The sequence below is a fragment of the Eptatretus burgeri genome, chromosome 7 (assembly GCF_056783735.1).
Source record: "Eptatretus burgeri isolate ZD-2024b chromosome 7, Ebu_testis_v1, whole genome shotgun sequence".
NCBI lineage: Eukaryota > Metazoa > Chordata > Myxini > Myxiniformes > Myxinidae > Eptatretus > Eptatretus burgeri.
This window is the reverse complement of record NC_140967.1, coordinates 21,431,172-21,456,516: the sequence shown is the minus strand read 5'-3', so window position 1 is coordinate 21,456,516 and position 25,345 is coordinate 21,431,172. Positions and strand designations below refer to the sequence as shown.

The 25,345-nt window shown below is 43.2% G+C and overlaps 1 protein-coding gene and 2 non-coding genes across 5 annotated transcripts in view; 2 read left to right on the top strand and 1 right to left on the bottom strand.

Moving 5' to 3' along the window:
• The window catches only part of RDH13 (retinol dehydrogenase 13), a 32,089-nt gene extending 22,198 nt beyond the window's left edge, over positions 1-9,891 (bottom strand). For all 3 annotated transcript variants that reach the window (XM_085887637.1, XM_085887636.1, XM_085887638.1), the window contains exons 1-2: positions 9,734-9,891; positions 1,307-1,425 (exon numbers count right to left, since the gene is read on the bottom strand). In XM_085887637.1, the coding sequence (XP_085743763.1) occupies positions 1,307-1,425; positions 9,734-9,798 (184 nt within the window). In that variant the 5' untranslated portion in view covers positions 9,799-9,891. The remainder of the gene's footprint in view (positions 1-1,306; positions 1,426-9,733) is intronic.
• LOC147022807 (U4 spliceosomal RNA) lies at positions 2,302-2,442 on the top strand. The gene has a single exon (XR_015060574.1). It is a non-coding gene; the product is annotated as a U4 spliceosomal RNA (small nuclear RNA).
• Positions 9,892-16,562: 6,671 nt separating the features above from the next.
• Positions 16,563-16,703, top strand: LOC147022805 (U4 spliceosomal RNA). The gene has a single exon (XR_015060573.1). It is a non-coding gene; the product is annotated as a U4 spliceosomal RNA (small nuclear RNA).
• The last annotated feature ends 8,642 nt before the right edge of the window (positions 16,704-25,345 follow it).

The window sequence follows — 25,345 nt, the reverse complement described above, 5'->3', positions numbered from 1 at the left end:
TCAGTCATTGAACGGTAATCCATCCATCCATCCATCCATCCATTGGGACCATACTCTGTGCAGAGCGTTGGTGCTGCCTAAGCAGTGTCCTTGGCTATTGGGCACAATCCTGGACGGGTCACCACTCCAACACAGGATACCAGCATACTTATTTTGCCAACCTTGGAAGGATGACAGGCTAAGTCAACCGCACCTGGTGTTGATGCAGCAGCTCGCAGGACTCAAACTCAGGACCCTAAGATCCCAAGCCAGCCATCCCAACCACTAAGCCAACACCAGGCTAAGATAGTCGTCCCAATGAGGAGGTAAGATGGCTGTGGAGATGAGGATGCTGCTCCGTGTAATTGCTTTTGCCGGCGTCTGGTTTCTAACCAACCCGTCGGGCCACGGACTTATCCACGGCACGTTGGCCTACAGGGCCAGGCGTTCGGGAGGAATCCAAGTGCTTCCTCTCATGGTAATCACTGAAATCCAAGTCCATAACAATATTTTACAGCAAACGTACAAGCATATTCTACAAGTTAAAAAAAAAAACTTAAAAAAAAAATGTAAATGGATGTAACAATGATTTGCTAAAGAGTATGTAAACAAGGTAGGGATGGTCACAATAAATTATGTGAAACCCTCCCTACATCTTCTTTTGAATAATGGAGGGTGGGGTGGGAGGAGGCAGGGGAAGGGGTGGGAGGAAGGACCTGGCAGTGCCCGGCAACGCTGGGTACCTTTGTTAGTTAGATATAAAAACCAGTAACCACCATGGTTTGAAGGAAAAAATCACTTTGTTGGCAGGTTTAACCCACCCCCACCCACACCCCACCTCGGTCCCATTGCAATCAGAAGCAATATATTTATTACATACAAAACTGAATAACATGCTCTGACAGTATGCTACAAAATTATAGGAGGCCCGGGGACGAGTTTAGAGCACACTCGCCTCACAAGCGAGAGGACCCGTGTTCAATTCCCCCAAACAAGCAGCAAGGATTAATCAAATGGTGGATTACTTTTTGGGGGTCATGATGCTACCACTGCAGATAGCAAGTGGTCCAGTCTTCTTGAATATTCCTTGAAACCAGGTTACACTGCTTGCGATAGCTCCAACACTGCGACCCAATTCATGCTGCCAGGCCAACATTGAGCAGTCAGTCGAATCGAGTGGCAAGAGTGGGAATTTTTCAGGTGATATTGCTTTATATAGGTTGAACCCTAAAAGGTATGAATGCATCTTCTTGAGCCATCCTTGACTCCCTGCATTGTCTGTACTTTCATGGAAATAGTGTTATGTCCACTTTTCCTGATTTCTTACCTCTGGTGGCGAGCTCAGCTGCAATCTTCTTTCCAATTCCAGTGTTGCCTCCAGTGATGATAATTGTTTTTCCATCCACCCTTGCCTTGCTGGGACACTGGCCACCATGGAGGTAATCTCTAGTAGCACAAAGCAACAAGTTACAGAAATCTCACAAATCCAATACAAAGTACCATGGATTTAAATACAATTCAAACTATTTTGGAAGTAAAGTGTTAGTGTTGTTCAGTTGTTGTGGATGAACATTTGTCATGTAATGGTGTTATAAACTAGAGAGGGGTTCATGAGGGCATAAACCTCACCCTGCCAGTGTTGGACACGATCAAGCATTTCGTTTTAGCTCATTTGCTAAAACACAGTTAAATTAGAACGGCACTCAGTGGAGTGCGTACCTCCACCACGTTGAATAGTTTACGTTTTGTATCCTGCTGATATGCTGGGTCTGGATTCGGACCTGAGCCAAAATCCAATCGGCTAGTTCTTGTCACACACCCAACTCGTCCACCAAGTTTTGTCATAATCTGTCCACAACTTTTTGAAATATCATGATATTTATCATTTTTCACCCCATCACTCAATGGTGAGGAATCGCTTTTAAAATTCTGGTATCCGGATCCAGATCGTCACCAAAACCCTTGTTTTCATCTGACGTGCCCAACCCGCTGTCCGGTCAGTATGATTGTGGAGCTCAGTGGGAGGGGTTGCGGAATGGAACGTTGATTTGATTCAGCCAATCACCGTTAAGCATTTTCCAGGCCACGCCCCCACGTGCACAGAGTGATGAATGAGTGTCGGATTTGAACCTGCCGTACGTGCAATATCTTTTCCATCAGGATGGGGTCTAAGTGAAACAATCCCGAAATCAGAGAGAGAAGAATTACAAGATTTCGGTTAAACAAAGGTAAAGCCAGTTTGATGAAGGTTACAGGACTTACAGACACCATTACAGTGAGAATGATTGTTGGGAATAACTAAGTCACGTGAGCGTACACAGTAGCTTTGCGCAGTGGCAGTATCATAGCCAATGAGGTTTATCCGAGGCGCGATTATTGCTAATTGAAAACTTTTCCCAATACCCTGCTGTGACGACCTGAAATATGGTCGGCGTTGGCAATTTTTGACCGCTCCTCCGGGAGCTCCATTTTTTAACCAATAACAGATGAATCTACAATTTCGTTTGGAATATAACAGTGTTCATGTCAGGTCTGGGAGCATGTGCCAGAACAGCGTGTTGCTGCGTCCACTTTCTGCCGGTACTCCAGGGGCCTCCAGGGCCTCCGTCTGGCCATCCCCCAGGCAGATGCCAGGCCCATCCCCATCTCCTTGAGATTCCGATCAACCTGCTGCAACCACGAGGAACGTGGTCGGCCCATTGGCATCCTCCACTCACGAGACTCCCTCGCTGAGAGAATCTGGTGAGCAGGATCAGCGTCAGGAAAATGAGCCACATGTCCATACAGCCGCAGCTGACGCTCACGGACTATGCAGGTAACAAATCTCATTTGAGTCTCTCTCAGCAACCGCTCATTGGACACAAAGTGCAACCAGCGATAGCCAAGGATTCTCCGAAGAGATCTGGCACCAAAGGAATTAAGTCTCTGTCTCAGATCCTTGGTCAGAGTCCAAGTCTCGCATCCATAGAGCAAGACTGGAAGAACCAAGGACCTGAAGACTCGGACTTTCGTCCTCCCGCACAGGTACCGGCAGCACCGCACCCCATGATCCAGTGAATCCATGACTCCCCAGGCCCGACCCAGATGTCTATTGACCTCTGACTCACAGCCAGCAGAGACATGAATATCACTGCCAAGGTAAGTGAATCTCTCCACGACCTCAACATCCTCACCACAAACAGGCACAGACAGGACAGCGGCATCCAAGATGTCACCGAAAGCCTGGATCTTAGTTTTGACCCAGGAAACCCATAATTATGGGTTTAACTTACATTTTAAAAAAAAGAAAAAAGTTTGGTTTGTTTGAAAGTTCGGACTGCAAAACTGCCAAAAGGGGATACGTCGGGATGTCCGTGCATGCACTCTTCTTCTTCATCTGCAGTGTAAACTTCTTGGTTCCATTTGGAATGTTTTATGGAATTCACTTTACACCAATGAGGTTCCGAGTTCTCGGTGATGTCGCCACCTGTTGGTTCGTGTTGGGTTTGTACCAAACAGCCCATCTTTACACTTTTTGTGATGAGAATGTGAAACAAATAAGCATCTCCCAGATTCGGACAAAACTTGGTGGACGGATTGGGTGTGACAAGGACGAATTGATCCGATGTTGGTGAAGATCCGGATCTGGATGTGAGAATTTCTTCAATGATTCTTAACCATTGAGAGATAGAACCAAAATCGATATCTATATTGCACGATATCTCAAAAGGTTATTGACGGATTTGGATGAAACTTGGTGGACATGTTGTGTGGGCAACAAGAACAAGCTGGTTAGATTTTGGGAAAGATCCGGATCCGTCCTCTCGGTGGTGTACAAAGCATAAACTGTTCAGCCTGGCGGAGGTGTGTACTCCACCACGAGCCGTTCTCATTCAAAAAACATGGGACATTTGAATCGGTCGGCTCTGCTCTGTCCGTCCATCCGTCGATCTTGTATGACACAGCTGGGCAGAAATTCACCAAACTTGGTGGTTGTGGTCACCACATGGTAAGAATGTGCAAGAGGAGTATCATTTTGACACCATCCCTGGAACGGGGGTCAAAAGGTCAGATACCAAAAAAATGAAATCGAGGGCACATTGCAAAACATTGTTAGATCCTCGTGGAGGATCTCTAAGTCTTACTCACGTTGTTGTTCTTCATCTACTTCTTGTGGACCTTTGTGTTTCACAGCCTCCAGTTTTCATCGAAACTTCCTGAATCTTGGCGTATACATGTAAAAATACCCTGCGCAGACAGGAACCATCTCCGATTTTGAAAATTCCTCCAAGAAAAAAAGTTATGACGTCAAAATATCTCCGCAAATGGAAATCACCTATAAATTTATCTCCAAAACTAGGCAAGCTTTTTGAATTCTGTTTGTGGGAATCGAACAGGGCATTAGCAGAGATGAATTACCACACATATGATATATCACTATGACGTCATATCAATTTTTATGACGTCATTCCTATTTTTTGACATTTTTTGTTTCACAACCCAGAGTTTTCATCGGATCTTTGTGAAACTTGCCATGTATATCCAGAAAGCCCACGCGCTGGCAGTAACCATCTCCGATTTTGGAAATTCTTCCCAGAAAAAAAGTTGACGTCATAATATCGCCGCTAATGGAAATCGCCTATACCATTATCTCCGAAACTAGGCAAGCTGTTTGAATTTTGTTTGCGGGAATCAAGCCGGGCATTAGCACAGATAATTTATCGCAAACCTGATGCATCACAGTGACGTCATATTCGTTTTTATGACGTCATCATTAAGAGGATGAGGATCTTCGCTCATTTGAGCTTGTTTAACGGAACGTTCGTTGTATTTGCAATCAACATTGGGGGGACGGATGAAATATGTAATGACTGGGTCATTCCTGGTTGAACCTTTTTGCCATCTTCTGACTGTGCTTGACACGGGAAGCGTGGGGCAATTGTGATGACGTGCCATGGACTTCACTCAAGTTGGTCACGTGACACAAATGAATGGTCGGAAGTTACCTGTTTTGCGGCAAGTGCCCTTGAAAAAGAAATATGAAACATTCATCAGGTCCAACATCGTCATTTAATTGAAATGTATGCTTAAAATTACGTAAAATTTGTTTTTAATGTTTTTTGGTGCGGTGTTTATCACCAAGGCGGTGTCATTCGCAGCAGCGTTCCCCACACCGTCGTGAACAAAACTACTTACCCCATTCAGTTTCACATTATAGCGAACGTCGTGAGCTTCATACTTCACACGTACACTTGAGAGAATAGGAAACAACAACAACAACAACACAATACCCCTGGCAATTTGGAATCCGTGTCGTTGGCTATGACCCTTTTGCTTCCGGTTTTTTTTGCTTCTGTTTTTTTTTTCCGGTTTTTGCATGGGGAATGATGCATGCCGGGAGATAAAGGCATCGTCGGAGACATGAAAGACCCAAGTAATATCAGACATGGTGTATATTTCCTCCACTGATTTTAATAAATATATCTCCCGCATCATCAAAAAATAACTTTTAATCGTGATTATTTGATCGCTGATCCCGAATCCAGGCCGAAGTAACCGGAAATTGCGGAGACAGTTGTGAACAAGTTATAGGTAAAGTCAGAAGCGAATGTAAGACTCAGCCTGGTGTTGGCGCAGTGGTAAGGGCAGCGGCTTGGGATCCAAAAGGTCCTGAGTTCAAGCCCCGTTGGGCCACTGAATTAATACACCAGGGGGTTGACTCAGCCTGTCATCCTTCTGAGGTCGGCGAAATGAGTACCAGTGTACTGGGCCGGTGTATACCCCGGTTAAAATAGGTGTACCTTATCCCTGTGTTGTAAGAGGCGACCAGGGTTGCGTCAGGAAGGGCATCCGGCGTAAAACATGTGCCAAATCACTATGCAGATCATACGGATGATCCGCTGTGGCGACCCCGAACGGGAGCAGCCGAAAGAAGAAGAAGAAGAAGAGAAGCGAATGTAAGAAGAATTCTACGTTCGCTTCAAGTATTTATTTTTTTAAATGAGATCCTGTTCTAGGCGGTGTAGTTGTTGTTGTGAAGGTAATTCTTCTTCTTCTTTCGGCTGCTCCTGTTAGGGGTTGCCACAGCGGATCATCCATATGATCCACATAGTGATTTGGCACATGTTTTACGCCGGATGCCCTTCCTGACGCAACCCTGGTCGCCTCTTACGACACAGGGATATGGTACACCTATTTTAACTGGGGTATACACTGGCCCAGTACACTGGTACTCATTTCACCGACCTCGGAAGGATGACAGGTTGAGTCAACCCCCTGGTGTATTAATTCAGTGGCCCAACGGGGCTTGAACTCGGGACCTTTTTGGATCCCAAGCCGCTGCCCCAACCATTGCACCAACACCAGGCTTCCATGTTGTTGTGAAGGTAATGTTGAGGTAATATTAATTTTTTTAGATGAGATCCTGTTCTCGGCGGTGTAGTTGTCGTTGTGAAGGTAATGTTGAGGTAATATTAATTTTTTTAGATGAGATCCTGTTCTAGGCGGTGTAGTTGTCGTTGTGAAGGTAATGTTGAGGTAATATTTATTTTTTTAAATGAGATCCTGTTCTAGGCGGTGTAGTTGTCGTTGTGAAGGTAATGTTGAGGTAATATTTATTTTTTAGATGAGATCCTGTTCTAGGCGGTGTAGTTGTCGTTGTGAAGGTAATGTTGAGGTAATATAATTTTTTTTGGATGAGATCCTGTTCAAGGCGGTGTCGTTGTTGTTGTGAAGGTAATGTTGAGGTAATATTTATTTTTTTAGATGAGATCCTGTTCTAGGCGGTGTAGTTGTCGTTGTGAAGGTAATGTTGAGGTAATATAATTTTTTTGGGATGAGATCCTGTTCTCGGCGGTGTAGTTGTCGTTGTGAAGGTAATGTTGAGGTAATATAATTTTTTTTGGATGAGATCCTGTTCAAGGCGGTGTAGTTGTTGTTGTGACGGTAATGTTGAGGTAATATTTATTTTTTTAATGAGATCCTGTTCTCGGTGGTGTAGTTGTTGTTGTGAAGGTAATGTTGAGGTAATATTAATTTTTTTAGATGAGATCCTGTTCTCGGCGGTGTAGTTGTTGTTGTGAAGGTAATGTTGAGGTAATATAATTTTTTTTTAGATGAGATCCTGTTCTAGGCCGTGTAGTTGTTGTTGTGAAGGTAATGTTGAGGTAATATTTATTTTTTTTAATGAGATCCTGTTCTAGGCGGTGTAGTTGTCGTTGTGAAGGTAATGTTGAGGTAATATAATTTTTTTTGGGTGAGATCCTGTTCTAGGTGGTGTCATTGTTGTTGTGAAGGTAATGTTGAGGTAATATAATTTTTTTTGGATGAGATCCTGTTCAAGGCGGTGTAGTTGTAGTTGTGAAGGTCATGTTGAGGTAATATTTTTTTTTTTTTTAATGAGATCCTGTTCTAGGCGGTGTAGTTGTCGTTGTGAAGGTAATGTTGAGGTAATATTAATTTCTTTAGATGAGATCCTGTTCTAGGCGGTGTAGTTGTCGTTGTGAAGGTAATGTTGAGGTAATATAATTTTTTTTGGATGAGATCCTGTTCAAGGCAGTGTCGTTGTTGTTGTGAAGGTAATGTTGAGGTAATATTTATTTTTTTAAATGAGATCCTGTTCTAGGCGGTGTAGTTGTCGTTGTGAAGGTAATGTTGAGGTAATATAATTTTTTTTGGATGAGATCCTGTTCTTGGCGGTGTAGTTGTCGTTGTGAAGGTAATGTTGAGGTAATATATATATTTTTTTAATGAGATCCTGTTCTAGGCGGTGTAGTTGTTGTTGTGAAGGTAATGTTGAGGTAATATAAATTTTTTTGGATGAGATCCTGTTCAAGGCGGTGTAGTTGTTGTTGTGAAGGTAATGTTGAGGTAATGTTTATTTTTTTTTAAATGAGATCCTGTTCTTGGCGGTGTAGTTGTTGTCGTGAAGGTAATGTTGAGGTAATATAAATTTTTTTGGATGAGATCCTGTTCTAGGTGGTGTCGTTGTTGTTGTGAAGGTAATGTTGAGGTAATATAAATTTTTTTGGATGAGATCCTGTTCGAGGCGGTGTCGTTGTTGTTGTGAAGGTAATGCTGAGGTAATATTAATTTTTTTAAATGAGATCCTGTTCTCGGCGGTGTCGTTGTTGTGAAGGTAATGTTGAGGTAATGTTTATTTTTTTTAAAATGAGATCCTGTTCTTGGCGGTGTAGTTGTCGTTGTGAAGGTAATGTTGAGGTAATATAAATTTTTTTGGATGAGATCCTGTTCTAGGTGGTGTCGTTGTGAAGGTAATGTTGAGGTAATATTAATTTTTTTGGATGAGATCCTATTCTAGGCGGTGTAGTTGTTGTTGTGAGGGTAATGTTGAGGTAATATTAATTTTTTAAAATGAGATCCTGTTCTAGGCGGTGTCGTTGTTGTGAAGGTAATGTTGAGGTCATGTTTATTTTTTTTAAATGAGATCCTGTTCTTGGCGGTGTAGTTGTTGTTGTGAAGGTAATGTTGAGGTAATATAAATTTTTTTGGATGAGATCCTGTTCTCGGTGGTGTCGTTGTTGTTGTGAAGGTAATGTTGAGGTAATATTAATTTTTTTGGATGAGATCCTGTTCTAGGCGGTGTAGTTGTTGTTGTGAGGGTAATGTTGAGGTAATATTAATTTTTTAAAATGAGATCCTGTTCTCGGTGGTGTCGTTGTTGTTGTGAAGGTAATGTTGAGGTAATATTAATTTTTTAAAATGAGATCCTGTTCTAGGCAGTGGAGTTGTTGTTGTGAAGGTAATGTTGAGGTAATATTAATTTTTTTGGATGAGATCCTGTTCTAGGCGGTGTAGTTGTTGTTGTGAGGGTAATGTTGAGGTAATATTAATTTTTTAAAATGAGATCCTGTTCTCGGCGGTGTCGTTGTTGTGAAGCTAATGTTGAGGTCATGTTTATTTTTTTTAAATGAGATCCTGTTCTTGGCGGTGTAGTTGTCGTTGTGAAGGTAATGTTGAGGTAATATAATTTTTTTTGGATGAGATCCTGTTCTTGGTGGTGTCGTTGTCGTTGTGAAGGTAATGTTGAGGTAATATTAATTTTTTTGGATGAGATCCTGTTCTAGGCGGTGTAGTTGTTGTTGTGAAGGTAATGTTGAGGTAATATTAATTTTTTAAAATGAGATCCTGTTCTAGGCGGTGTCGTTGTTGTGAAGGTAATGTTGAGGTAATATTAATTTTTTAAAATGAGATCCTGTTCTAGGCGGTGCAGTTGTTGTTGTGAAGGTAATGTTGAGGTAATATAAATTTTTTTTGGATGAGATCCTGTTCTAGGTGGTGTCGTTGTTGTTGTGAAGGTAATGTTGAGGTAATATTTATTTTTTCATAGCAAAAAGACTTTAATTTGATATATTTAAGAAGCGAATGTAAGAATAATTATCCGTTCGCTTCTAGGCTTTGCCTATTCCATATTAATATTATATACAATGAATATAATCATCGATTATTTAGTTTTTCCCGTCTTGGTTAAAATTGAAAATTGTTGATTAAAAAAAAAATGATGGTGAAGCGGGATAAACAATTAAAATGTCGAAGTACAGTGCAGCTCCGTACAGTGCACGGCGGAATCGCGGTGTGTGTGTGTGTGTGTGTGTGCGTGCGTGCGTGCGTGCGTGCGTGTGTGCGTGTGTGCGTGTGTGCGTGTGTGCGTGTGTGTGTGTGTGTGTGTGTGTGTGTGTGTGTGTGTGTGTGTGTGTGTGATGACGGAGACGTGTGAGAAGAGGAAATCGCTCCAAGCACGTTGAACGAGACTTACTTGAATATAACCGTTCCACCGATGATGGTTCCCATGAGGGAAAAACGAAATAAGTTTCGATTCATGGCGCTCGAAAGCAAACCCCCCAAACATCACAAGGCAAAAGGGCGACACAACTGGAGTCTCTTGGGTAGCGCTGGGAACAGAATTTTTATCTGAGACACATCAGAATGCGGGTGTGCCAGTCGGGACTAAACACAACGACGATAATGTGTTTTGTTACCGAAACGTTTGGTACAACAGCTATACTAACTTTCGTTAATCATACACCGCCCAATTAGTTAAATTATGCGGCACATCGCTGTCCGGGAATTTCATGAGGCGTCGTGTTGAGTCTTGCACAGAGTACAATATACAGCTTTGGTCACCACATCGAAGGAAGAACAGCTGCGATAGAGAGAATTCGGAGTCGAGTGACTCAATTGATTCTGGGTCTCTCTTCGAGTCTGGAGTCGAAACTCGAGAATGAGCAATGAAGCCAATGAGGAGGAGCTGGAGGAGACAGGAGTTGATGCACGAGAAAGGAGGCGATCTGATCGAGATGTTGAACATGATGAAGGGAATAGTACTCCTCATGGGGATTGTGTTTTTATGACGTCATATGTACCCTCGTTATGACGTCATCATTGCATTATGTAGAACGACACATCCGATCAGTTTGAAAAATTTTGAGGGTCGTCTCGGGATAAAATGGTCCACAGAAAAAGAAAAATAATAATGACGTCATCGGTCACGTGATTCGGCAGGCATATTGTTTTCAAAAACAAGCTCAAATGAGCTGAGATCGTCGTGCTCTTAATGATGACGTCATAAAACGACTATGACGTCTGTGATGTACAGTATCAGGTTTGCAATAAATTAAATTTTCTGTGCTAATGCCCGGCTTGATTCCCACAAACGAAATTCAAACAGCTCGCCTAGTTTCAGAGATGATGGTATAGACAATTTCCATGAGCAGCGATATTATGACGTCATAACTTTTTTTCTCGGAGGAATTTTCTAAACTGGAGATGGTTACTGTCTGCGCAGGGAATTTTTACATATATACGCCAAGTTTCAGGAAGTTTCGATGAAAACTGTACGCTGTGAAACACAAAAGTCCACAAGAAGAAGAACAACGTGAGTAAGACTTCGAGATCCTCCACGAGGATCTAAAAACAAAAAAAAAACTTTCAAAAATCTCTGAAGTGGCTGAACAGATTGAGGAGAAACTTTCCACGTCTGCCTGTCCATGAGAAACAAAAAGATTCACATTCCGTGTTACCCCGCTTATCCGCCAAGTTGGGGCAAGGTCATTTTTAGCGGATAAGCGAGGGGACACGTGAGATGATCTGGAGGGGTGCAAGGGGTGTCGGGTAGGGCTCGTAGGGGTCTAAGAATCTCATTCCCTACTCACTAGAACAAAACCAAACAAACGGAACAACGTTCACCATATTTTCATAAATGATTCACGTTTTCATTGCCGCACATACAGTACATGTGTGTTACGGGGCCATCACAGGACCCCAACAGGATGGAAGAAATCAGTAATTTCCTTTTGTTCAGCGACAGAGATTACAAGTTCATTCAGGCACATCCTGAGTTTTGAAATGGCAGTAATATCCTCCTCGTTCGTATTACGGTTGCTCTCTGTGTACCTCATCACTTGTTCCAAGGCGCGCCTCGCTTCCAATGCGCTCGGAACCGTGGCTACTTCTTGTGGTGCATCCGGTTCCTCGGTATCCTCGTCATGAATGGTAGTCACAAGATCGACGATTTCATCATCTGTAAGAACCTCGGTTGGTTCGAAATGATCATCCGTATGATCGAATTATTCTGGTGTCATCAGCACGGCTCTATCTATATTGAAATGCTCAGCGATCTGTTTGAAAATGTTCCTCGGATACGTAGTGCTGGTGGCGGTCGAAGACGAGGACGTTGTCACAGGATCGGACCGATTGTCCGGGGTGATGCCAGTGTGTTTGAAACAGTTCTTGATGGTTTCGGGTTTCACTTCATCCCAAGCCATCTTGGAGAAGCCAATAGCGTCGCCCAGTTCCAGCTTCGGTTCTCGATTTTCGTCAATCGCATCCACCAAATGCTGTAGTTGATATCTTCGATAATGCTGCTTGAAATTGTTTATGACACCGGCATCCATGGGCTGGAGATGCGACGTCGTGTTAGGCGGCAGGAAATGCACTTTCGTATTGGTGAGACTGACTTGGCCCTCCTCGTTCTCGGGCAGAATATGAGATGGTGCATTATCCAGCAAAATCAGCACATGGCGGTTCGCTATTCGCATTTTCTTATCGAAATCGCACAGCCAGTCGTGGAACACTAAGCTGGTCATCCACGACTTTTTGTTGTTGCGGTAATCGCAATGCAAGTCATGCTTGGAATCCCTTGAAGCACCTGGGATTAGCACTTTTCCCGATGACTAGTTAACAGGACTTATCACTACCGTCAGCGTTGCTGCAAACAGCTAGCGATATTCGAGCTTCTGCTTTCTTAGTTCCCCTCGAATACTCCCCCGTAGTGAAAGGTCGGTCAGGCAGCATTTGGTAGAACAGGCCCGTTTCATCCATGTTGTGGACATCACGAGGCTGGTAATCTTTCAGCACACCCTTTGCCTGTGTTCTACCAACACTCACTAAATCCTGGGACACACTAGCACTTTCACCGCATAACTTCCGACATGATATACCATAGCGCATTTTGAAGCGATTCATCCAACCATTCGAGTAATGGAAGTCGACAATTTCCAGCTTACCTCCAAAAAAACATGGCTTCGTCCTCAGTATAGCTTCAGTTAGTGGAATGGTTTTAGCGCGCGCTGAGCGAAACCAAAGAAAGAGCGCTGGTTTGATATTCGAATGTTTGCCACTGACTTGATGCATCATAGACGCGTCCAGCGATTTGTTCAGCCATCGGTCTGACTGTTTTATCACATTACCGATTGTCCTCCTCTTCACGGGCTTTCCCCCATTTCGCTGCGAAGAAATTGGCAACGTCTTGTTGAGATTTTGATGGAAAACTCTTAGAGTACTCACAGATTTCTCTCTTCTCTTTCACCGTCAAACACTGACGGTCCCTTTTCCTCTCTACAGGAGCCATGCTGTTTCAAACTTATCTCGCGTGTACCCTCGGTTATCCGCCAAAAATGACCTTGCCCCAACTTGGCGGATAAGCGGGGTAATACTGTATATGATATCATTGGTCACATGGTTTGGCAGCCACATGAGATTTACCCTTAAAGACCTTTAAAAAATCTTCTCCAGAACGACTGGACGGATCGAGCGGAGACTTCACACAAGTGTTCCCCAAGCCATGGGTGTAGAAGTAGCACGTAGCAAGTACACCTCATGAGGAATGAGTGTGGTATATTTATGATGTCATAGGTGCCTTTGTTATGCGTCATAATTGCATATATGAAACACTACATCCATTCAGTATAAATTTTAAGGGTCATCGAGGGATAAAATGGTCCACAGAAAAGAAATTAATGATGTCATTTGTCACGTGATTCAGGAGCCATATTGTTATAAAAAAAAAAACCTTCAAAAATCTTCTCTAAAATGGCTGAAAAGACTGCCTATTCATGAGGTGAAGACACATATGACTGCCTATCCATGAGATGAGGAACAAAAGGGTCACACAAATGATGTCATAGGTCACATGGTGTGGTAGCCATATTGGATTTACCCAAAAACCTATAAAAATACACCACTCAAAAGAAGTCCTGGCGAGGGTTTGCAACCTCTGATTGCTCTTTTTCTTGTTAACTCAATGTGAATGTATGGAATAGTCTCCCTGGAAAGGTTGTGGTGTTGTTATGCTTCTACCGCAACACTGTTCTTCTCCACAACATCCCTCTTACCCCCTTGTTCACCTCACCTCTCCCCCTCTTGACTGGGGCGATCTGTTACAGGGACAATTTATTACATCGCCGCTTACGACCACACGAGCACGAAACTCGTCGTCTCTATGTACGGCCACAGTCACGTCAAACATGGCGGAAGCATGTGGGGTAACTTGTTACACTCTGTAACAAATTTCCCCTGTACCATCGTGGTGCAGAAAGTCTGTGTGAAAGATATATTGTTGCAAATCTGGAAACCATGAGCACACAACAGCCAGGTCCTATAGATCAGTTATATCGCTAAGTACGTGTTTCTAGTTAGGGTCCCGTCCCTAGTTGAATGGGAGTTAATTGTACGTGCGTTGTGGATTATTTTATAGATAGGATTTTTACATTTTACATCACCAACAACAACAACAACACTCTGCTCTCGGCATTCTTCGTGTGCTCTCGGCATGCGGGAGTGTCTGGAATTCCATGCCTCAGGCGGTGTGCGTTTCGGTGTGGATTTCGCACTGTATATGGTCACAAAGCGTTTCGCTTGAGCTGCACGCCAAATAAGGGTATGCGTCGTTTTCTGCCAAATGGGCAATGAGCAGACCAGAGTTGGGGCGGTCCTTGGCAAGAAGGCGGAGCCGCGACACGCCGTCCACCCAATGGGAGCAGGCCACGGGAGCGGACGGGCTCCAAAAAGAAAAGCGACAAAGAAGAAGCAACGAGGGGATTTTGCGTCCAGTCTGCTCGAGTGCGCGTCGAGTCTGCTCGAGTGCGCGTGCAGTCTGTTCGAGTGCGTGTCGAGTCTGCTCGAGTGCGTGTCGAGTCTGCTCGAGTGCGCGTGCAGTCTGCTCGAGTGCGCGTCGAGTGCGCGTCGAGTCTGCTCGAGTGCGCGTCGAGTCTGCTCGAGTGCACGTGCAGTCTGCTCGAGTGCGCGTCGAGTCTGCTCGAGTGCGCGTCGAGTCTGCTCGAGTACGCGTCGAGTCTGCTCGAGTACGCGTCGAGTCTGCTCGAGTGCGCGTCGAGTCTGCTCGAGTGTGCGTCGAGTCTGCTCGAGTGCGCGTCGAGTCTGCTCGAGTGCGCGTCGAGTCTGCTCGAGTACGCGTCGAGTCTGCTCGAGTGCGCGTAGAGTCTGCTCGAGATTGCGTCCAGTCTGCTCGAGTGCACGTCTCTGTCCGGGTCTGCAGCCGACTGCATCGCGCGGATCTGAGGCATCTCGTCTGGCGCATTGCTGTGGGCGGTCGACCATCTCAACTCAGATCATCTCGTGTCGCCTGCCTGCGAGCCGGAGGAGCGTGCCAACGCCCGACACTCCCCAACGTACCTGGAGCTTGGAGCGGCCTCTGTTGCGGGTTCGAGTCCCGTTACCCCAAGATCGTCGAGAACCACACGAGGTGGACAGGTCCATGTCTTTCTGGGCATTTGTGTGTGCGTGTGTGTGTCCTTGGGCCCCGTCTTTAAGTTACAACTGTGCAAGTGCTTTCTTTGCTCATTGTACATTGCATTTCTTATAGTCGTGATAACTCTGCTCTTGTGTACTTCCCCTCCCCAATTATTGTAAAATAAATAACCCTATTATTGAATGTACCAGCTGGTTTCTGTGCTTCTTTCATTGGCTTAGCATGGTGCGTGTTGGAAAATAGCGAAGCGGAAAATTGTTCATTTGGTCCGGCGCGGCTCTGGTAACTCCGCTCGGTTACACCAGATACGAGCCGTTACCTGTGACTCGGATCGTACAGAGTCGGCCGAGGTTGTGGTTCCCTGCTAGATTCCCCGCATGGATACTTAAGTATAAAGAAATTTGGCTATTCACCCTATTCCACGAGGGTGACCTGTTGGCGATCTTCGGTCCAGTCAGGACCCGTCGGCTCCGGACTTCTCCGGAGTGACGACCTAAATTCCGGGCGATCGGTCGAGCCGACGCTGCAGCTCCATCTCGCGGTCGTGCTCGCGGCCGACGTCCGGCCCTGCAGCATTATGTCCACTTTTCCTGATTTCTTACCTCTGGTAGCGAGCTCAGCTGCAATCTTCTTTCCAATTCCAGTGTTGCCTCCAGTGATGATAATTGTTTTTCCATCCACCCTTGCCTTGCTGGGACACTGGCCACCATGGAGGTAATCTCTAGTAGCACAAAGCAACAAGTTACAGAAATCTCACAAATCCAATACAAAGTACCATGGATTTAAATACAATTCAAACTATTTTGGAAGTAAAGTGTTAGTGTTGTTCAGTTGTTGTGGATGAACATTTGTCATGTAATGGTGTTATAAACTAGAGAGGGGTTCATGAGGGCATAAACCTCACCCTGCCAGTGTTGGACACGATCAAGCATTTCGTTTTAGCTCATTTGCTAAAACACAGTTAAATTAGAACGGCACTCAGTGGAGTGCGTACCTCCACCACGTTGAATAGTTTACGTTTTGTATCCTGCTGATATGCTGGGTCTGGATTCGGACCTGAGCCAAAATCCAATCGGCTAGTTCTTGTCACACACCCAACTCGTCCACCAAGTTTTGTCATAATCTGTCCACAACTTTTTGAAATATCATGATATTTATCATTTTTCACCCCATCACTCAATGGTGAGGAATCGCTTTTAAAATTCTGGTATCCGGATCCAGATCGTCACCAAAACCCTTGTTTTCATCTGACGTGCCCAACCCGCTGTCCGGTCAGTATGATTGTGGAGCTCAGTGGGAGGGGTTGCGGAATGGAACGTTGATTTGATTCAGCCAATCACCGTTAAGCATTTTCCAGGCCACGCCCCCACGTGCACAGAGTGATGAATGAGTGTCGGATTTGAACCTGCCGTACGTGCAATATCTTTTCCATCAGGATGGGGTCTAAGTGAAACAATCCCGAAATCAGAGAGAGAAGAATTACAAGATTTCGGTAAAACAAAGGTAAAGCCAGTTTGATGAAGGTTACAGGACTTACAGACACCATTACAGTGAGAATGATTGTTGGGAATAACTAAGTCACATGAGAGTACACAGTAGCTTTGCGCAGTGGCAGTATCGTAGCCAATGAGGTTTATCCGAGGCGCGATTATTGCTAATTGAAAACTTTTCCCAATACCCTGCTGTGACGACCTGAAATATGGTCGGCGTTGGCAATTTTTGACCGCTCCTCCGGGAGCTCCATTTTTTAACCAATAACAGATGAATCTACAATTTCGTTTGGAATATAACAGTGTTCATGTCAGGTCTGGGAGCATGTGCCAGAACAGCGTGTTGCTGCGTCCACTTTCTGCCGGTACTCCAGGGGCCTCCATCTGGCCATCCCCCAGGCAGATGCCAGGCCCATCCCCATCTCCTTGAGATTCCGATCAACCTGCTGCAACCACGAGGAGTTGCAATGAGGTTCCGAGTACACCAATGAGGTTCCGAGTTCTCGGTGATGTCGCCACCTGTTGGTTCGTGTTGGGTTTGTACCAAACAGCCCATCTTTACACTTTTTGTGATGAGAATGTGAAACAAATAAGCATCTCCCAGATTCGGACAAAACTTGGTGGACGGATTGGGTGTGACAAGGACGAATTGATCCGATGTTGGTGAAGATCCGGATCTGGATGTGAGAATTTCTTCAATGATTCTTAACCATTGAGAGATAGAACCAAAATCGATATCTATATTGCACGATATCTCAAAAGGTTATTGACGGATTTGGATGAAACTTGGTGGACATGTTGTGTGGGCAACAAGAACAAGCTGGTTAGATTTTGGGAAAGATCCGGATCCGTCCTCTCGGTGGTGTACAAAGCATAAACTGTTCAGCCTGGCGGAGGTGTGTACTCCACCACGAGCCGTTCTCATTCAAAAAACGTGGGACATTTGAATCGGTCGGCTCTGCTCTTTCCGTCCATCCGTCGATCTTGTATGACACAGCTGGGCAGAAATTCACCAAACTTGGTGGTTGTGGTCACCACATGGTAAGAATGTGCAAGAGGAGTATCATTTTGACACCATCCCTGGACGGGGGTCAAAAGGTCAGATACCAAAAAAATGAAATTGAGGGCACATTGCAAAACATTGTTAGATCCTCGTGGAGGATCTCTAAGTCTTACTCACGTTGTTGTTCTTCATCTACTTCTTGTGGACCTTTGTGTTTCACAGCCTCCAGTTTTCATCGAAACTTCCTGAATCTTGGCATATACATGTAAAAATACCCTGCGCAGACAGGAACCATCTCCGATTTTGAAAATTCCTCCAAGAAAAAAAGTTATGACGTCAAAATATCTCCGCAAATGGAAATCACCTATAAAATTATCTCCAAAACTCGGCAAGCTTTTTGAATTCTGTTTGTGGGAATCGAACAGGGCATTAGCAGAGATGAATTACCACACATATGATACATCACTATGACGTCATATCAATTTTTATGACGTCATTCCTATTTTTTGACATTTTTTGTTTCACAACCCAGAGTTTTCATCGGATCTTTGTGAAGCTTGCCATGTATATCCAGAAAGCCCACGCGCTGGCAGTAACCATCTCCGATTTTGGAAATTCTTCCCAGAAAAAAAGTTGACGTCATAATATCGCCGCTAATGGAAATCGCCTATACCATTATCTCCGAAACTAGGCAAGCTGTTTGAATTTTGTTTGCGGGAATCAAGCCGGGCATTAGCACAGATAATTTATCGCAAACCTGATGCATCACAGTGACGTCATATTCGTTTTTATGACGTCATCATTAAGAGGACGAGGATCTTCGCTCATTTGAGCTTGTTTAACGGAACGTTCGTTGTATTTGCAATCAACATTGGGGGGACGGATGAAATATGTAACGACTGGGTCATTCCTGGTTGAACCTTTTTGCCATCTTCTGACTGTGCTTGACACGGGAAGCGTGGGGCAATTGTGATGACGTGCCATGGACTTCACTCAAGTTGGTCACGTGACACAAATGAATGGTCGGAAGTTACCTGTTTTGCGGCAAGTGCCCTTGAAAAAGAAATATGAAACATTCATCAGGTCCAACATCGTCATTTAATTGAAATGTATGCTTAAAATTACGTAAAATTTGTTTTTAATGTTTTTTGGTGCGGTGTTTATCACCAAGGCGGTGTCATTCGCAGCAGCGTTCCCCACACCGTCGTGAACAAAACTACTTACCCCATTCAGTTTCACATTATAGCGAACGTCGTGAGCTTCATACTTCACACGTACACTTGAGAGAATAGGAAACAACAACAACAACAACAACACAATACCCCTGGCAATTTGGAATCCGTGTCGTTGGCTATGACCCTTTTGCTTCCGGTTTTTTTTGCTTCTGGTTTTTTTTTCCGGTTTTTGCATGGGGAATGATGCATGCCGGGAGATAAAGGCATCGTCGGAGACATGAAAGACCCAAGTAATATCAGACATGGTGTATATTTCCTCCACTGATTTTAATAAATATATCTCCCGCATCATCAAAAAATAACTTTTAATCGTGATTTACGTTATTTGATCGCTGATCCCGAATCCAGGCCGAAGTAACCGGAAATTGCGGAGACAGTTGTGAACAAGTTATAGGTAAAGTCAGAAGCGAATGTAAGACTCAGCCTGGTGTTGGCGCAGTGGTAAGGGCAGCGGCTTGGGATCCAAAAGGTCCTGAGTTCAAGCCCCGTTGGGCCACTGAATTAATACACCAGGGGGTTGACTCAGCCTGTCATCCTTCTGAGGTCGGCGAAATGAGTACCAGTGTACTGGGCCGGTGTATACCCCGGTTAAAATAGGCGTACCTTATCCCTGTGTTGTAAGAGGCGACCAGGGTTGCGTCAGGAAGGGCATCCGGCGTAAAACATGTGCCAAATCACTATGCAGATCATACGGATGATCCGCTGTGGCGACCCCGAACGGGAGCAGCCGAAAGAAGAAGAAGAAGAAGAGAAGCGAATGTAAGAAGAATTCTACGTTCGCTTCAAGTATTTATTTTTTTAAATGAGATCCTGTTCTAGGCGGTGTAGTTGTTGTTGTGAAGGTAATTCTTCTTCTTCTTTCGGCTGCTCCTGTTAGGGGTCGCTACAGCGGATCATCCATATGATCCGCATAGTGATTTGGCACATGTTTTACGCCGGATGCCCTTCCTGACGCAACCCTGGTCGCCTCTTACGACACAGGGATATGGTACACCTATTTTAACTGGGGTATACACCGGCCCAGTACACTGGTACTCATTTCACCGACCTCGGAAGGATGACAGGTTGAGTCAACCCCCTGGTGTATTAATTCAGTGGCCCAACGGGGCTTGAACTCGGGACCTTTTTGGATCCCAAGCCGCTGCCCCAACCATTGCACCAACACCAGGCTTCCATGTTGTTGTGAAGGTAATGTTGAGGTAATATTAATTTTTTTAGATGAGATCCTGTTCTCGGCGGTGTAGTTGTCGTTGTGAAGGTAATGTTGAGGTAATATTAATTTTTTTAGATGAGATCCTGTTCTAGGCGGTGTAGTTGTCGTTGTGAAGGTAATGTTGAGGTAATATTTATTTTTTTAAATGAGATCCTGTTCTAGGCGGTGTCGTTGTCGTTGTGAAGGTAATGTTGAGGTAATATTTATTTTTTAGATGAGATCCTGTTCTAGGCGGTGTAGTTGTCGTTGTGAAGGTAATGTTGAGGTAATATAATTTTTTTTGGATGAGATCCTGTTCAAGGCGGTGTCGTTGTTGTTGTGAAGGTAATGTTGAGGTAATATTTATTTTTTTAGATGAGATCCTGTTCTAGGCGGTGTAGTTGTCGTTGTGAAGGTAATGTTGAGGTTATATAATTTTTTTGGGATGAGATCCTGTTCTCGGCGGTGTAGTTGTCGTTGTGAAGGTAATGTTGAGGTAATATAATTTTTTTTGGATGAGATCCTGTTCAAGGCGGTGTAGTTGTTGTTGTGACGGTAATGTTGAGGTAATATTTATTTTTTTAAATGAGATCCTGTTCTCGGTGGTGTAGTTGTTGTTGTGAAGGTAATGTTGAGGTAATATTAATTTTTTTAGATGAGATCCTGTTCTCGGCGGTGTAGTTGTTGTTGTGAAGGTAATGTTGAGGTAATATAATTTTTTTTTAGATGAGATCCTGTTCTAGGCCGTGTAGTTGTTGTTGTGAAGGTAATGTTGAGGTAATATTTATTTTTTTTAATGAGATCCTGTTCTAGGCGGTGTAGTTGTCGTTGTGAAGGTAATGTTGAGGTAATATAATTTTTTTTTGGATGAGATCCTGTTCTAGGTGGTGTCGTTGTTGTTGTGAAGGTAATGTTGAGGTAATATAATTTCTTTTGGATGAGATCCTGTTCAAGGCGGTGTAGTTGTTGTTGTGAAGGTCATGTTGAGGTAATATATATTTTTTTTTTTAATGAGATCCTGTTCTAGGCGGTGTAGTTGTCGTTGTGAAGGTAATGTTGAGGTAATATTAATTTCTTTGGATGAGATCCTGTTCTAGGCGGTGTAGTTGTCGTTGTGAAGGTAATGTTGAGGTAATATAATTTTTTTTGGATGAGATACTGTTCAAGGCAGTGTCGTTGTTGTTGTGAAGGTAATGTTGAGGTAATATTTATTTTTTTAAATGAGATCCTGTTCTAGGCGGTGTAGTTGTCGTTGTGAAGGTAATGTTGAGGTAATATAATTTTTTTTGGATGAGATCCTGTTCAAGGCGGTGTAGTTGTTGTTGTGAAGGTAATGTTGAGGTAATATTTATTTTTTTAAATGAGATCCTGTTCTCGGTGGTGTAGTTGTCGTTGTGAAGGTAATGTTGAGGTAATATAATTTTTTTTGGATGAGATCCTGTTCAAGGCGGTGTAGTTGTTGTTGTGAAGGTAATGTTGAGGTAATATTTATTTTTTTTAATGAGATCCTGTTCTAGGCGGTGTAGTTGTTGTTGTGAAGGTAATGTTGAGGTAATATAATTTTTTTTTAGATGAGATCCTGTTCTCGGCGGTGTAGTTGTCATTGTGAAGGTAATGTTGAGGTAATATAAATTTTTTTAGATGAGATCCTGTTCTCGGCGGTGTAGTTGTTGTTGTGAAGGTAATGTTGAGGTAATATAAATTTTTTTGGATGAGATCCTGTTCAAGGCGGTGTAGTTGTTGTTGTGAAGGTAATGTTGAGGTAATGTTTATTTTTTTTTAAATGAGATCCTGTTCTTGGCGGTGTAGTTGTCGTGAAGGTAATGTTGAGGTAATATAATTTTTTTTGGATGATATCCTGTTCTAGGTGGTGTCGTTGTTGTTGTGAAGGTAATGTTGAGGTAATATAAATTTTTTTGGATGAGATCCTGTTCGAGGCGGTGTCGTTGTTGTTGTGAAGGTAATGCTGAGGTAATATTAATTTTTTAAAATGAGATCCTGTTCTCGGCGGTGTCGTTGTTGTGAAGGTAATGTTGAGGTAATGTTTATTTTTTTTAAAATGAGATCCTGTTCTTGGCGGTGTAGTTGTCGTTGTGAAGGTAATGTTGAGGTAATATAAATTTTTTTGGATGAGATCCTGTTCTAGGTGGTGTCGTTGTGAAGGTAATGTTGAGGTAATATTAATTTTTTTGGATGAGATCCTATTCTAGGCGGTGTAGTTGTTGTTGTGAGGGTAATGTTGAGGTAATATTAATTTTTTAAAATGAGATCCTGTTCTAGGCGGTGTCGTTGTTGTGAAGGTAATGTTGAGGTCATGTTTATTTTTTTTAAATGAGATCCTGTTCTTGGCGGTGTAGTTGTTGTTGTGAAGGTAATGTTGAGGTAATATTAATTTTTTTGGATGAGATCCTGTTGTCGGCGGTGTCGTTGTTGTTGTGAAGGTAATGTTGAGGTAATATTAATTTTTTAAAATGAGATCCTGTTCTAGGCAGTGGAGTTGTTGTTGTGAAGGTAATGTTGAGGTAATATTAATTTTTTTGGATGAGATCCTGTTCTCGGTGGTGTCGTTGTTGTTGTGAAGGTAATGTTGAGGTAATATTAATTTTTTAAAATGAGATCCTGTTCTAGGCAGTGGAGTTGTTGTTGTGAAGGTAATGTTGAGGTAATATTAATTTTTTTGGATGAGATCCTGTTCTAGGCGGTGTAGTTGTTGTTGTGAAGGTAATGTTGAGGTAATATAATTTTTTTTGGATGAGATCCTGTTCTTGGTGGTGTCGTTGTCGTTGTGAAGGTAATGTTGAGGTAATATTAATTTTTTTGGATGAGATCCTGTTCTAGGCGGTGTAGTTGTTGTTGTGAAGGTAATGTTGAGGTAATATTAATTTTTTAAAATGAGATCCTGTTCTAGGCGGTGTCGTTGTTGTGAAGGTAATGTTGAGGTAATGTTTATTTTTTTTTTAATGAGATCCTGTTCTTGGCGGTGTAGTTGTTGTTGTGAAGGTAATGTTGAGGTAATATAAATTTTTTTGGATGAGATCCTGTTCCAGATGGTGTCGTTGTTGTTGTGAAGGTAATGTTGAGGTAATATTAATTTTTTAAAATGAGATCCTGTTCTAGGCGGTGCAGTTGTTGTTGTGAAGGTAATATAAATTTTTTTGGATGAGATCCTGTTCCAGGTGGTGTCGTTGTTGTTGTGAAGGTAATGTTGAGGTAATATTTATTTTTTCATAGCAAAAAGACTTTAATTTGATATATTTAAGAAGCGAATGTAAGAATAATTATCCGTTCGCTTCTAGGCTTTGCCTATTCCATATTAATATTAGATACAATGAATATAATCATCGATTATTTAGTTTTTCCCGTCTTGGTTAAAATTGAAAATTGTTGATTAAAAAAAAATGATGGTGAAGCGGGATAAACAATTAAAATGTCGAAGTACAGTGCAGCTCCGTACAGTGCACGGCGGAATCGCGGTGTGTGTGTGTGTGTGTGTGTGTGTGTGTGTGTGTGTGTGTGTGTGTGTGTGTGTGTGTGTGTGTGTATGTGTGTGTGTGTGTGCGTGCGTGCGTGCGTGCGTGCGTGTGCGTGCGTGCGTGCGTGCGTGTGTGTGTGTGTGTGTGTGTGTGTGTGTGTGTGTGTGTGTGATGACGGAGACGTGTGAGAAGAGGAAATCGCTCCAAGCACGTTGAACGAGACTTACTTGAATATAACCGTTCCACCGATGATGGTTCCCATGAGGGAAAAACGAAATAAGTTTCGATTCATGGCGCTCGAAAGCAAACCCCCCCCCGCCGCCCCCAAACATCACAAGGCAAAAGGGCGACACAACTGGAGTCTCTTGGGTAGCGCTGGGAACAGAATTTTTATCTGAGACACATCATAATGCGGGTGTGCCAGTCGGGACTAAACACAACGACGATAATGTGTTTTGTTACCGAAACGTTTGGTACAACAGCTATACTAACTTTCGTTAATCATACACCGCCCAATTAGTTAAATTATGCGGCACATCGCTGTCCGGGAATTTCATGAGGCGTCGTGTTGAGTCTTGCACAGAGTACAATATACAGCTTTGGTCACCACATCGAAGGAAGAACAGCTGCGATAGAGAGAATTCGGAGTCGAGTGACTCAATTGATTCTGGGTCTCTCCGAGTCTGGAGTCGAAACTCGAGAATGAGCAATGAAGCCAATGAGGAGGAGCTGGAGGAGACAGGAGTTGATGCACAAGAAAGGAGGCGATCTGATCGAGATGTTGAACATGATGAAGGGTATAGTACTCCTCATGGGGATTGTGTTTTTATGACGTCATATGTACCCTCGTTATGACGTCATCATTGCATTATGTAGAACGACACATCCGATCAGTTTGAAAAATTTTGAGGGTCGTCTCGGGATAAAATGGTCCACAGAAAAAGAAAAATAATAATGACGTCATCGGTCACGTGATTCGGCAGGCATATTGTTTTCAAAAACAAGCTCAAATGAGCTGAGATCGTCGTGCTCTTAATGATGACGTCATAAAACGACTATGACGTCTGTGATGTACAGTATCAGGTTTGCGATAAATTAAATTTTCTGTGCTAATGCCCGGCTTGATTCCCACAAACGAAATTCAAATAGCTTGCCTAGTTTCAGAGATAATGGTATAGACAATTTCCATGAGCAGCGATATTATGACGTCAACTTTTTTTTCTCGGAAGAATTTCCAAAATCGGAGATGGTTACTGCCTGCGCGTGGGCTTTCTGGATATACATGGCAAGTTTCACAAAGATCCGATGAAAACTCTGGGTTGTGAAACAAAAAATGTCAAAAAATAGGAATGACGTCATAAAAATTGATATGACGTCATAGTGATGTATCATATGTGCGGTAATTCATCTCTGCTAATGCCCTGTTCGATTCCCGCAAACAGAATTCAAAAAGCTTGCCTCGTTTCAGAGATAATTTTTTCGGCGATTTCCATTAGCGGAGATATTTTGACGTCATAACTTTTTTTCTCGGAGGAATTTTCTAAACTGGAGATGGTTACTGTCTGCGCAGGGAATTTTTACATATATACGCCAAGTTTCAGGAAGTTTCGATGAAAACTGTACGCTGTGAAACACAAAAGTCCACAAGAAGAAGAACAACGTGAGTAAGACTTCGAGATCCTCCACGAGGATCTAAAAACAAAAAAAAAAAACTTTCAAAAATCTCTGAAGTGGCTGAACAGATTGAGGAGAAACTTTCCACGTCTGCCTGTCCATGAGGAACAAAAAGATTCACATTCCGTGTTACCCCGCTTATCCGCCAAGTTGGGGCAAGGTCATTTTTAGCGGATAAGCGAGGGGACACGTGAGATGATCTGGAGGGGTGCAAGGGGTGTCGGGTAGGGCTCGTAGGGGTCTAAGAATCTCATTCCCTACTCACTAGACCAAAACCAAACAAACGGAACAACGTTCACCATATTTTCATAAA